This window comes from Dendropsophus ebraccatus, chromosome 7, assembly GCF_027789765.1.
Source record: "Dendropsophus ebraccatus isolate aDenEbr1 chromosome 7, aDenEbr1.pat, whole genome shotgun sequence".
In the NCBI taxonomy this organism is placed as follows: domain Eukaryota; kingdom Metazoa; phylum Chordata; class Amphibia; order Anura; family Hylidae; genus Dendropsophus; species Dendropsophus ebraccatus.
In genome coordinates, this window is record NC_091460.1 from 102991221 (window position 1) to 103006729 (window position 15509).

At 45.0% G+C, this 15509-nt stretch overlaps 1 protein-coding gene across 1 annotated transcript in view; it reads left to right on the forward strand.

Moving 5' to 3' along the window:
- GSR (glutathione-disulfide reductase) overlaps positions 1–15509 on the forward strand; it is a 29714-nt gene that overhangs the window by 877 nt on the left and 13328 nt on the right. Inside the window, exons 2-4 of the mRNA XM_069976683.1 lie at positions 10239–10265; positions 12779–12867; positions 13751–13820. Of these exons, the coding sequence (XP_069832784.1) occupies positions 10239–10265; positions 12779–12867; positions 13751–13820 (186 nt within the window). The remainder of the gene's footprint in view (positions 1–10238; positions 10266–12778; positions 12868–13750; positions 13821–15509) is intronic.

Genomic DNA, 15509 nt, shown 5'->3' on the forward strand with positions numbered 1-15509 from the left:
TACCCCAGTGCACAGAGTCTACACTGCAGCCTCCTCACTCTACACTGCCCCCAGTGCACAGAGTCTACACTGCAGCCTCCTCACTCTACACTGCCCCCAGTGCACAGAGTCTACACTGCAGCCTCCTCACTCTACACTGCCCCCAGTGCACAGAGTCTACACTGCAGCCTCCTCACTCTATACTGCCCCCGGTGCACAGACTCAACACTGCAGCCTCCTCACTCTATACTGCCCCCAGTGCACAGAGTCTACACTGCAGCCTCCTCACTCTATACTGCCCCCGGTGCACAGAGTCTACACTGCAGCCTCCTCACTCTATACTGCCCCTGGTGCACAGAGTCTACACTGCAGCCTCCTCACTCTACACTGCCCCAGTGCACAGAGTCTACACTGCAGCCTCCTCACTCTATACTACCCCTGTGCACAGAGTCTACACTGCAGCCTCCTCACTCTATACTACCCCTGTGCACAGAGTCTACACTGCAGCCTCCTCACTCTATACTGCCCCCGGTGCACAGAGTCTACACTGCAGCCTCCTCACTCTATACTGCCCCCGGTGCACAGACTCAACACTGCAGCCTCCTCACTCTACACTGCCCCCAGTGCACAGAGTCTACACTGCAGCCTCCTCACTCTACACTGCCCCACGGTGCACAGAGTCTACACTGCAGCCTCCTCACTCTACACTGCCCCCTGTGCACAGACTCTACACTGCAGCCTCCTCACTCTACACTGCAGCCTCCTCACTCTATACTGCCCCCGGTGTACAGAGTCTACACTGCAGCCTCCTCACTCTATACTGCCCCACGGTGCACAGAGTCTACACTGCAGCCTCCTCACTCTACACTGCCCCCTGTGCACAGACTCTACACTGCAGCCTCCTCACTCTATACTGCCCCCGGTGCACAGAGTCTACACTGCAGCCTCCTCACTCTATACTGCCCCCAGTGCACAGAGTCTACACTGCAGCCTCCTCACTCTACACTGCCCCTGTGCACAGAGTCTACACTGCAGAACCTTCCCCAATCTACACTGTATTGTACTCACTGTACACTGCACCCTCTTACCGTCACATTCTGCCTTGTCCGCCTTTCACTGTACTCTCTTCATTCTACCATGCACTGTTCTTGCTGGACCTCCTTTAGGCTACATTCACACCTCTACAAGTGCCATTCACAGTCACAAATTTGCAAAATTGCGTATGTGTGAATAGGCACTTAGAAACTATTGGTTTAAAACTTGTCTGTAATTGCAGCTATACAATTACAGACACATATCGCGGATGTGTCAATGAGGCCTTACTCTATAGTGCACCCTGCTTACTGCATCATTTTATCAGTACTTCCCTCCTCCTTCCTAGTTCCCTCCTCATAGGACACTGCATCCTTATACTACACAGCATTCTGATGCTACTCTACATCCTCATACTACACCGCATACTAAGGCTATGTTCACACTGCGTAAAATAACGGCCGTTATTTTGAGGCTAGTCGTGAAACTACGCCCGTTGTTTAATTTTGATAATACGCTGCATCCTCATGCTACGCTGCATCCTAATGCTACTCTGCGTCCTCATACTACACTGCATCCTCATACTATACCGCATCCTCATACTACACTGCATCCTCATACTACACTGCATCCTCATACTACACTGCATCCTCATACTACACTGCATCCTCATACTATACCGCATCCTCATACTATACCGCATCCTCATACTATACCGCATCCTCATACTACACTGCATCCTCATGCTACGCTGCATCCTCATGCTACGCTGCATCCTCATGCTACGCTGCATCCTCATGCTACGCTGCATCCTCATGCTACGCTGCATCCTCATGCTACGCTGCATCCTCATGCTACGCTGCATCCTCATGCTACGCTGCATCCTCATGCTACGCTGCGTCCTCATACTACACTGCGTCCTCATACTATACCGCATCCTCATACTACACTGCATCCTAATGCTACTCTGCGTCCTCATACTTCACTGCGTCCTCATACTTCACTGCGTCCTCATACTACACTGCATCCTCATACTACACTGCATCCTCATACTACACTGCATCCTCATATTACACTGCATCCTCATATTACACTGCATCCTCATACTATACCGCATCCTCATACTATACCGCATCCTAATGCTACTCTGCATCCTCATACTACACTGCATCCTAATGCTACTCTGCATCCTCATACTACTCTGTGTCCTCATACTATACCGCATCCTTATACTACACTGCATTCTCATACTACACTGCATCCTCATGCTACGCTGCATCCTCATGCTACGCGGCATCCTCATGCTACGCTGCATCCTCATGCTACGCTGCATCCTCATGCTACGCTGCATCCTCATGCTATACTGCATCCTCATTCTACACTGCACCCTCATGCTACGCTGCATCCTCATTCTACACTGCATCCTCATGCTACGCTGCATCCTCATACTACACTTCATCCTAATGCTACTCTGCGTCCTCATACTACACTGCATCCTCATACTACACTGCATACACATACTATACCGCATACTAATGCTACTCTGCATCCTCATACTACACTGCATCCTCATACTACACTGCATCCTCATACTACACTGCATCCTCATGCTACTCTGCATCCTCATGCTACTCTGCATCCTCATGCTACACTGCATCCTCATGCTACACTGCATCCTCATGCTACACTGCATCCTCATGCTATACTGCATCCTCATTCTACGCTGCATCCTCATGCTACGCTGCATCCTCATACTACACTTCATCCTAATGCTACTCTGCGTCCTCATACTACACTGCATCCTCATACTACACTGCATACACATACTATACCGCATACTAATGCTACTCTGCATCCTCATACTACACTGCATCCTCATACTACACTGCATCCTCATACTACACTGCATCCTCATACTACACTGCATCCTCATGCTACACTGCATCCTCATGCTACACTGCATCCTCATGCTATACTGCATCCTCATTCTACGCTGCATCCTCATGCTACGCTGCATCCTCATACTACACTTCATCCTAATGCTACTCTGCGTCCTCATACTACACTGCATCCTCATACTACACTGCATACACATACTATACCGCATACTAATGCTACTCTACATCCTCATACTACACTGCATCCTCATACTATACCGCATCCTGATACTATACCGCATCCTCATGCTACACTGCATCCTCATGCCACACTGCATCCTCATGCTACACTGCATCCTCATGCTACACTGCGTCCTCATGCTACACTGCGTCCTCATGCTACACTGCATCCTCATGCTACACTGCATCCTCATGCTACACTGCATCCTAATGCTACTCTGCATCCTCATACTATACCGCATCCTCATACTATACCGCATCCTCATACTACACTGCATCCACATACTATACCGCATACTAATGCTACTCTGCATCCTCATACTACACTGCATCCTCATACTACACTGCATCCTCATACTACACTGCATCCTCATACTACACTGCATCCTCATACTATACCGCATCCTCATACTACACTGCATCCTCAGGCTATGTTCACACTACGTAAAAGTACGGCCGTTGTTGCCATCAGCAACAATGGCCATACTTTATGTAGTGTGGAACATTTCTATGGAATCCCGGCAGGAGCGTGTACACATAACATTTCAGTTTTTTTTGCGGCCGCAATTCAATTAATTGCGGCCGTAGGAAACCCTGTCAGTTCACACAATGAAGCCAGCGGCTCTGGCCGCTTGGTTCATAGCGTGCTGTGGGAGGTTCTGATGCGGGCGCGCGCTGTTGCGCCCGCATCAGAACCCTGCGGCCAGAAAGATCATCCGGCTGGTACTTAAGTACCAGCTGGGATTATCCGGGCAGAGACCGGTCACAAAACGGCCGGTCCAATACGACGTGTGAACATAGTTCATACTACACTGCATCCTCCTCATACTACACTACATCCTCAGGCTATGTTCACACTACATAAAAGTACGGCCGTTGTTGCCATCTGCATCAGTGGGGGCATCAGTGGAGACTCTTGATTGAGTACTTCATTGGAGTTTTTTTCACTGTTCTCCTTGAGTTACATAGTTACATAGTTAATATGGTTGAAAAAAGACACATGTCCATCAAGTTCAACCAAGGAGGGGATGGATACAGGGAAGGGGGAGGGGTGATAGATTCTATACATATACATTTATATTATTTTGCTCTAAGAACTTGTCTAGCCCTGTTTTGAAGCCCTCTACTGTTGTTGCTGTGACCAGATCCTGTGGTAGACTGTTCCACAGATTCACAGTTCTCATGGTAAAGAAGGCTTGTCGCCTCCGGAGATTGAACCTTTTTTTCTCCAGGCGGAGGCAGTGCCCCCTTGTCCTTTGAGGGGGTTTTACCTGGAACATCTTTTCCCCATATTTCTTGTTGGGGCCATTTATATATTTAAATAAATTAATCATATCTCCCCTTAAACGTCTCTTCTCCAGACTAAACAAATGTAATTCTTTTAATCTCTCCTCATAACTAAGATGCTCCATTCCCCTTATTAGTTTTGTTGCCCGTCTTTGTACCCTCTCCAGCTCTAGAACGTCCTTTTTATGAATCGGGTTCCAAAACTGGCCAGCATACTCCAGATGAGGCCGCACCAAAGCTTTATAAAGCGGTAATATTATATCCCTGTCCCACGAGTCCAGGCCTGTTTTAATGCATGACAATATCCTGCTGGCCTTAGAAGCAGCTGACTGACATTGTGTGCTGTTCTGTAGTCTATTATCTACAAGTACACCCAGATCCTTCTCCATCAGTGACTCTCCCAGAGTAACTCCCCCCAGGACATATGATGCATGCGGGTTATTAGTACCCAGGTGTATAACTTTACATTTATCCACATTGAACCTCATTTGCCAAGTGGACGCCCAAACACTCAGTGTGTCTAAGTCATCCTGTAACATCTGCACATCCTCCATAGACTGTACTGTACTACAAAGCTTGGTATCATCTGCAAAGATAGAAACATTGCTGTTAATTCCAGTCTCGATATCATTAATAAACAAGTTAAACAGAAGAGGGCCCAGTACTGACCCTTGGGGTACACCACTTATTACCAGGGACCATTCGGAGTAGGAATCATTGACCACCACTCTCTGGGTACGATTATTAAGCCAGTTTTCAATCCAGTTACACATTAAACTTTCCAAACCGATAGACTTTAACTTACCCATCAGACGTCCATGAGGAACTGTGTCAAGCGCTTTTGCAAAATCCAGGTACACGATATCCACAGCTGCGCCGCCATCCAGGCTTCTACTCACCTCTTCATAGAAACATATTAGGTTGGTTTGACAGCTTCTGTCCTTAGTAAAACCATGCTGGTTATCACTTATAATACTATTAGCCACTACATATTCCTGGATGTAGTCCCTTATAAGCCCCTCAAATAGTTTCCCCACAATGGACGTTAGGCTTACAGGTCTGTAGTTACCTGGGGAAGTTTAAGAGACCTTTTTGAAGATCGGCATTACATTTGCCTTTCGCCAGTCCCTCGGCACAATACCAGTAAGCAAAGAATCACTGAATATTTCATACAAGGGTAGAGAAATTACAGAACTGAGTTCCCTAAGAACTCTGGGGTGTAATCCGTCAGGCCCTGGAGCTTTGGTTACATTGAGTTTATTTAATTTATCTTGGACCATATCTATAGTAAGCCAGTTCAGTACATTATATGTGTTAGCAGTACTGGCCCCACCCACCTCAGTACTGGCCCCGCCCACCACAGCTCCAACCTGTTCTTTTGTATATACAGAACTGAAGAAGCCATTAAGTAACTCAGCTTTCTCCTGATCCCCAGTTATTAACTCCCCATCGCCATTATCTAGGGGTCCTACATGCTCTGACCTTGGTTTTTTTGCATTAATATAGTTGCAGAATTTTTGGGGGGTTTCTATCTATGGCTACCTGCCTTTCATTGTGAATTTTTGCTGCTTTTATAAAATTTTTACAGGTTTTGTTGACTTCTTTGTAATGTTTAAAGGCTACAGCTGACCCCTCAGATTTATATTTTTTGAATGCCCCTTTTTTCTCATTTATAGCCCCTCTAACCTCGGCTGTAAGCCATGTGGGATTGGATTTTAACCGTTTATATTTGTTATCCATAGGAATATATTTGGCAGTACAGTTATTTAATGTTCATTTGAAGATTTCCCATTTATTAGCTGTATCCGTATGTGACAGCAGCCGCTCCCAGTCTATGCCCTGAAGTTCTGCCCTTAACCCAGGAAAATTGGCCCTTTTAAAATTAAGAGTTTTTGCCCTCCCAACATGTTTTTCTTTTCTACACTTTAAGCTAAAAGTCACTATATTGTGGTCACTATTACCCAGGTGTTCATGGACAGTGACATCCCCAACCAGCTCAGCGTTGTTAGAAATAACCAGATCCAACAAGGCATCACTTCTAGTTGGCTCCTCCACAAACTGGCCCAGAAAATTATCCTGCAGGAGGTTAAGAAATTCCCTCCCCTTTGTGGTTTTAGCTGAACCGTGACCCCAATCTATATCTGGGTAGTTGAGGTCCCCCATTACCACTACTGTCCCCTCCCGGACAGCCCGCTCTATTTGTCTATTCAACTGGCCATCTACCTCCTCAGTAATGTTGGGGGGTCTATAGATTACACCAAGAATAATTTTTTCACTCTTTACCTCCTTCTGTAGTTCTACCCACAATGCTTCCACATCATCACAGTCATTGCCCACTATTGCATCTTTTACACTCACTTTAATATCATTTCTGACATACAGGCCTACTCCTCCTCCCCTTCTGCCCACCCGGTCCCTTCTGAACAACGCAAATCCTTCAATATTGACAGCCCAGTCATGTGAGGAGTCCAGCCATGTCTCAGTCACACCAACCACATCAATGGACTCCTCCAGAACCAAGGCCTCTAGCTCCCCCATCTTGCTGGCTAGACTTCTGGCATTAGTAACCATACACTTTATATTACCATCGAGTTTAACCGCTTCATTATAAGAAATAGGATTTATTACTGTGCTGTGGCTGCAATCATCCTCAATGTTCATCCGCAACATATGGATCTCCCTATGCACTGCTCTTATCCTCCCCCCACAGGACCCTTCTCCTCCCTCCTCAATGTTCTGTCCCCTCTCTAACCTATCCGCCACTATATTACACACTACATTGTCCTTCCTCCACATCCCTAGTTTAAAAACCTCTCCACCCTTTCTAGGATTCTCTCCCCCAGCACAGCGGACCCCCTTCCATTAAGGTGCAAATTATCTGCGGAAAACAGTTTGTACCACAATGAAAATTCAGCCCAGTGCTCTAAAAACCCAAACCCTTCTTCTCTACACCACGACTTGAGCCATGCATTTAACTCATTAAGCTCCCGCTGTCTTTCTTGCGATGCGCATGGCACATGTAATTGCCACCAACTAGCCAGAATCCTACTCCACACTGACCAGGGGCAAATACCCCGAAACGGCTGTCTGTGGGTGGAAGCCTGCCTTGGCAAGCCCTTGTCATGATCGCAATACTCGTACCTCGAGTTAGACATTGACAAAAAGGGGGCACCCTGATGTTTCCCTATTTATGTTCCAATACTCGCAACCAAGTGGGACTTAAGGGGCTATCTATCAGGGTGGTGTGGTGCTCTCCCCATCATGGAGGCACCCCATGGCAACAGGCTAGAGATATCTGGCTATCCCGTGTTTTGAGACTCGCAACTGAGACTCCACAGACTGTTGTTTTGCATATTTAAATTTTTGGGGGCATCAGTGGAGACTCTTGATTGAGTACTTCATTGGAGTTTTTTTCACTGTTCTCCTTGAGTTCAGTGATTACTGTGTTTTGGGGGGGTTCTTTCTATGGGATCGCGGCCGGATCCCATGTGGGGCCGCAAATAACTGACATGTCAAGTTTTCTGCGGCCGCAATTCAATGAATTGCGGCCGTAGGAAACCCTGTCAGTTCACACAGTGAAGCGAGCGGCTCCTCACTTTGTGCTATGGGAAGCTCTGATGCGGGCGCGCGCTGATGCGCCCGCATCAGAGCTCTGCAGCTGGAAAGATCATCCGGCCAGTACCTATGTACCGGCCGAGATGATCCGGGCAGAGACCGGCCGTTCCATGACCCGGCCGGGGTCACGGAATGGCCGGTCCCTTACGTTGTGTGAACATAGCCTCATACTACACTGCATCCTTAGCCTACACTGCATCTTCATACTACACTGCATCCTCATACTACACTGCATCCTCAGGCTACACTGCATCCTCAGGCTACACTGCATCCTCATGCTACACTGCATCCTCAGCCTACACTGCATCCTCATACAACACTGCGTCCTCAGCCTACACTGCATCCTCATACTACACTTCATCCTCAGGCTACACTGGATCCTCATACTACACTTCATCCTCAGGCTACACTGGATCCTCATACTACACTTCATCCTCAGCCTACACTGCATCTTCATACTACACTGCATCTTCATACTACACTGCATCCTCAGGCTACACTGCATGCTCATGCTACACTACATGAGAACTCCTAGGCACTTCTACTAGGGGACTCTAGAGCAATGCTGGTGCTGGACTGTCAGCAAAACCGAGAGGGGTTATCCAGCATCGGAAAAACAAGGCTACTTTCTTCCAGATACAGCACCTCTCGAGTTGCCTCCAGTTTGGGTGGCGTTTTGCATCTCAGTTCCATTGAAGTAAATGGACCACCACTGAACTGGAGACAATAGTCTTGTCTTTGGAAGAAAGTGGCCAGGTTTTTTTAAACACTGGATAACCCCTTCAAGTTTTTTTTACTCTACTTTGAATGTTTTTGACAGGGTCTTCTGTTACATATCAAAAGTAGAACGCAGCACCAGCTTAAATTGCAAAAAAAAAAAAAGTTAGAAGTAGCTTTATTCCACCATACAAAACCAAAAGCATGCTTCAGCAGTGACATACTGACTTTTACAAGCTTGAAAAAGGCAGAAACGTCACATTTGTTTTGTTTGGTGATAATGCTCTTTGTTTTATGCAATTCAAGCTGGTGCTGTGTGTTTTTTTTTTTCTACTTTCTGGATGAGATGAAGGGGTCCCTGAAGGTCAGGAGCTGAATGCTGTAACAGACTGAGGGTCTTTTTTACTGTGGCAATGCTGATGGACTCTCTGGGACCGTTTCACCCGGTCTTCTGTTAGTTTTTTGTGCTTGGAAAACCTTTTTTCTCTGTCTCTGTAGAGGGATTACTTCTAGTGATGTAACCCACACTGCTGACTGTGTACGGACATTGACATGGTAATGGGGAACGCCCAGTTGTCAGTTTATTCATACAGTTCATGGGGAATGTAAGTATCATGGTATAGTAGCTATTATAGTACAGTGGTGCCTTGGATTAGGAACATAATTCGCTCCAAAGCCACTCTTAAACCGAAGCAAAGTTTCCCATTAGAAATCATAGAAATGCAGACAATTGGTTCCACACCCCAAAAATAATGATTTATTATTCTGAATAACATGTAAAATAGATGAAACAAACATTTAGAAACAGCTGAATATGTGATATTATAAGTTACTGTACAGTAATGGAGAGGATGGGAAACACAAGGACTGACAGAGACTGCAGAGAGCATGAAGCAATGAGTAGGGCAGATGTGCCCACATACATGCAGCACTCTTTGTCCGGGGAGAGAGGGGTTACAGCTATGAAGAGATTACCTCCACAGTCCTGTCCTCTGATGCAAGCCCCAGCCTGATGTGGATCTGGTATGTTTTGGAAGGTGAGGGAGACTTCCTGGGTCAGAGTGCAGGGCTGTAGACCCCACTATGCAGACCATGCTCCTCCTCCACTCGCGCTCCCACCCAGTACAGGGAGCTCTTAAACCAAAGCAATGCTCTGAAACCAAGTCACAATTTTGAAAAACTGTGAGCTCTTAAACTAAAACTCTCTTAAACCAAGGTACCACTGTATAGGCTATTGATACTTATTAACTAGCAAACAAGCTTCTACGTTTACCATATTACTTAGTAGCCAGAGTAACTGGTAACATAGGGCATAACCTATTCCTACAAAATCCCCTTGATCAAATACAGAGTCCATAACTGACAGTCCAGTATAGAGTTACATAGGTGTCCAGGAAGGAACACATTCCTAATCCCTGATATTGTGTTATTGGAGATAAATGTATATTATATTTGTATTAACTTTGTCTTTTTTTCCCCCAAAACTTCCAGGTAAATGTTGGATGTGTTCCAAAAAAGGTGAGTAATGCTTCCATAGACAGATGCCCCCCCAAAACTGTAGTTTTTCCTCCTTTTTGGCATTTTTCCAGGTGTTTTCTCAGTTTAGTGTAACTTACTATAGGCCGTTTCATCCTATATCATGTGATTCTATGATTTCTAGAAAAGAATTTGGTATATAAGGCAAAAAAAATACTGTTATGCATATAGACATGATGCTTTTCTTAGTGTCTTTACCCCCTTTCAGAAATCTATGGGGTAAACACGCTCATTTATTTGGGAGGGGGGGGACACCCAAGCACATAGCCAGCTGTGATTTAGCAAAAGAGCAGAAAAACACCAAAATTCCCTCAAAAAATATCAAACACAAAAACGTTGTGTAGTAGATGTGTTTCATATTGTTCCACTGACTCTCAGCTAACATCTGGCACACCAGTTTACTTCTACTTAAAAATCTCTCGTCTTCCAGTACTTATCAGCTGCTGTATGTCCTGCAGGAAGTGGTGCATTCTTTCCAGTCTGACACACTGCTCTCATTTCTGTTTTCTATGGGGATTTGCTGCTGCTCTGGACATTTCCTGACAGGAACAGGGGTGGCAGCAGAGAGCACTGTGTCAGACTGGAAAGAATACACCTCTTCCTGCAGGACATACAGCAAATGATAAGTACAGGAAGACTTGAGTTTTTGAAGTAGAAGTAAATAACAAATTTATATAACTATAAAAAAAAAGCTATGTGCCAATTTTGCCATTTTTATTGTTTGTTTTTTTCTGTAAAATGTCTTTATATTATAGCTTTCTCATGTAAAATCTTAAAAATGATGTGATAATTTGCGAAGTGCTGACATGAACAGTAGGTTGAATCCTATAGAAATGTACAGGATCTGAAAAGGAATCCTTTCATCCTTTCATCCATTCTTTGCCAAACAAGAATGTAATCACAGTCCTGTCACATGGCAGTCAGCAGATCACTGGGATTGTGGCAGTCAGCAGATCACTGGGATTGTGGCAGTCAGCAGATCACTGGCTTCTGCTGCTGGGATTGTATTATTGGGTAACCATTTAAACAACCTTCTGACATGTCATAGTGAGCTGAGACCCCCGCCGATTACTGGAATGAAGGGGCAGAGGGAATAGCCGGAAGTTCCATAGGCTTCCATTATAATTCTGTAGACTGATCGTAACAGCGGAGATAAAGAGGCAGAGCGCGCACTGCTGACACCAGTTGATTTCCTTCGCAGCCCACCAGATTACTGTCATTTATCTTTGGCATAAATTGTAGAGGAAATCTACAGAAGCTTATAGGGGCACTTTAGAGACTTTTTTTTTCTTTTAAATCAACTGGTGTCAGAAAGTTATATAGATTTGTAATTTACTCCTATTTAAAGGGAACCAATCAGCCCGTTTGAGCTGATATGGTTCCCTTGAGCATTGTATAAAGCACCTGGAGCGGCCCTTGCACGTACTGGCCGCGGCCGCAGCAGGTGCTTTATAAAGGAGAAAATGACTTTTTTTCCCCGGCTCGTGACTAGATACGAGCGGGGAAGTAGTCATGGTGGGCGGCTCCCCGCTCTAGTCACTGCGCTCTGCCTGTCAGCGCGCTCGGCTGGATGATTGACAGGCAGAGAGGCCAGTAACAAACCTCTCTGCCTGTCAATCATCCCCCTCAGCGCGCTGACAGGCAGAGCGCAGTGACTAGAGCGGGGAGCCGCCCACCATGACTACTTCCCCGCTCGTATCTAGTCACGAGCCGGGGAATAAAAGTCATTTTCTCCGTTATAAAGCACCTGCTGCGGCCGCGGCCGGTACGTGCAAGGGCCGCTCCAGGTGCTTTATACAATGCTCAAGGGAACCATATCAGCTCAAACGGGCTGATTGGTTCCCTTTAAAATCTTCAATCTGACACAGTGCTCTCTGCTGCCACCTCTGCCCGTGACAGGAACAGCCCACAGCAGTAAAGGTATTCTGTGGGGATTTGCTACTGCTGTGGACAGCTCATGACATGCACAGAGGTAGCAGCAGAGAGCTCTGTGTCAGACTGGAAAGATTACACAACTGTCTTCAGGGCATACAGCAGCTGATAAGTACTGGAAGACTGGAGATTTTTGATTAAAACTAAATTACAAATCTATATCTTTCTGACTCCAGTGGTCAGCCACTGATACCACAAATCTATAAAGATATTGGGCCCTGGTATTAAGTTTTTACTTACTTACTTTTCCGTAAAGTGTACTGTTACAAAGTCCACTGACCTGATCTGCAGTGAATTCCACTCTGCGGTCGGAAGATAGGGTATTCATGGAAACGACCACACTGTGATGGTAATGTACGCGACCTCAATTCTGATTTAATGGGGGTCATATGCGTTACTGTGACAGCACAGTCGTATCCATGAATAACCCAACATCCCACCACAGTAAGGAATTCACTGCAGATCAGGTCAGTGGACTTTGTATAGACACCTATTCCCATTGGTGTTGCTGTTTCTTGTTTCTTTCCGCTTTGTGATTAGTGACGTTGTTATATTCTCACCAGATTATGTGGAATGCCGCAATTCATTCTGAATATGTACATGATCATGAAGATTATGGATTCCAGACTTCAGATGTGAAGTTTACTTGGAAGTGAGTAAAACCCCAACAGTCTGATTAATTAATATCTATCCAAAGAAATGCCACAAATGTCTCTCATATATGTGGGCTCCACCTCTTGGGCTCCCACCTATACAGAGGTCTAGTGGTCCCAAGCTCACTTCGGTGGCCGGGAAGGCTCCCATTTATGTTTAACCACATAGCACTGTGAGCTGCACCGTATATGCAGTGCTACACTGTTTATGCGTCAACTCAGACCAAAAATATTTTTAAATATGTTATTACTTATGGAAAGTTAGACAAATTCATGTCTGCTGAGGGGATGGGGCTTGGTGAGGGGGATTTCCCTGGTAATACTCCTCCCATCATCTGCTCATACTATGAGCAGATGATGAGAGGAGTAGTAGTGTCTATCTGTCCCACTGCACCAAGCAGCGAGGGAGGAGGTAGTTAGATGCATCGGCACCTTTCTCCCTCCCTGCTGGGTGCCCTCCATTTAGGGAGCAAGTGTCCTTGCTCCCCAAATTATTCCATAAACCTAGTCCATCCATAAACATAGTCTGTCAATAAAGTGTAGTTTTTACATTACATTACATCTTCCATACACTTTAATACAGTCCATAGGCTTCTACATATAGTGCGCCCCCTGCTGGACACTCCATAGGAATTACACCTGATTCCTGACGTCACGGTTTTTGAGAGAATTTGAAATAAGAAATAACATATTAAAAAATACTTTGGGCTGAACTTCTCCTTTAATATCTATGAAAGTTACAGAAACTGTATAAAAAAAGCCTACTCAGCTGTTTTTGATTCCCCACCACATTGGGGGTTATTGAGGATTAGAAAAACATGGCTGCTTTCCTCCAGAAACAGAACAGTAACCTGAACAAATGGTGTTTTCTGTTTCTCCCAGAGTTATAAAAGACAAAAGAGATGCGTATGTGAGTCGCCTCAATGACATCTACCAAAGTAACCTTGACAAGGTATTGTATTAGTCATGATAACAGTTCAGTACAGAGGCCAGATGCTGGTGCTTCTCTAACCCTCTCAATTATTATTATTATGGTCTCATCACCTACTGAATATTTTTTGGAATTTTTGGTGATTTGTATTTTTTTTTTTTCATTTTCCATTTTACTATCTACAATTCAAAATATTTTTGATGGTTCCTTATTTGTAAGGACATGATTGGAGTTGTAGTTTTGCTTTGTTGCAGTAGTTTGATGAAATCCTTTTATTGTAATCCTTTACCTTGATCAGTAGGGAGGCCTCGCACCCATTGACCGCTGTTGGAATGAATTGAGCGTAGGCTTTAGACTGCGTTATGCACAGGTATACAGTGGTGCCTTGGATTATGAGCACAATTCGTTCTGGGACCGCGCTTGTAATCCAAATCCACTCTTAAACCAAAGCAAATTTTCCCATAAGTGTAAGGAAAATTCTTCTATATCAAGTAGGACCAAACACCGAGGTTATAGCAAGATTTTATTCCTGCAGGGAGAGCTCACACACAGATAGCATCCAGAGTGAGGTTTAAGGAAGACACAATGTGCAAAGCTTTTATAACAGCTGAGACAACAAGGAGCTAATGGTACAATACAGAGATAAAATTTGCTTATTCAGGAGTCAACTAAGCAGACCTTCAATCTTTATTTAGCCAAGAAGACCCCTTCACATTCCTTAACTGTGTCCTTCTCCCTGGCACACTACTATTCTTACACTGTACATAAATATATCAATAATACATATTAAATCAACCCTTAAACTAACCCTTTATGATATATATTTTAAATATTTTCCTAACAATAAGAAATCCACACCCCAAAAATAATGATTTATTATTCTGAATAACATGTAAAACAAATGAAACAAACATTCAGAAACAGCAGAATGTGATATTTTAAGTTACTGTACAGTAATGGAGAGGATAGGAAACACAAGGGCGGACAGAGACAGCAGGGAGAAGAAATGAGCAGGACAGATGTGGGCACATACATGCAGCACTTTCTGTCCGGGGAGAGAGGGGTTACAGCTATGAAGAGATTACCCCCACAGTCCTGTCCCCTGATGCAAGCCCCAGCCTTAAGTGGTTCTGCTATGATTTGGAAGGTGAGGGAGACTTCCTGGGTCAGAGTACAGTGCTGTAGACCATACTGTGCAGACCATGCCCCTCCTTCACTCGCCCTCCCACCAGTACAGGGAGCTCTCAAACCAAAGCAATGCTCTTAAACCAAGTTACTCTTAAACCAAGTTACCGCTGGTCAAAAGAGTGTCCTTTTGCCTCTGATGTGGCAGGTATATGCTTGTCTACCTCTGTCAAGTGAATGGGGACTTATGAATATGTTTAAAGAAGTATTCCCCCCTTATACTTTTATCGCCCCCCACTGCCAGATGCCTTGTATACTCACCTGCCATCATTACTTTCCTGTGCCGTGGCTTTACTATGGTGCTATGGTCCTGATGAGTCTTCAGTGCATCCCTATAAAAGCGCTCTGATAGAGATGCATTGAAGACCCTTACTGGGGAAAGAAGAAGGGTCAAAAGAGTGACAAGTACAATGTGAAAGTAGCCTTATATACCATTTTTGCTAATGTCTGTCTGGTTGAATGGATTTAGATCACCATGGCGGTATGTAAACATCTGGTGTATAGTCTTTCAACAACAGCAAAGCA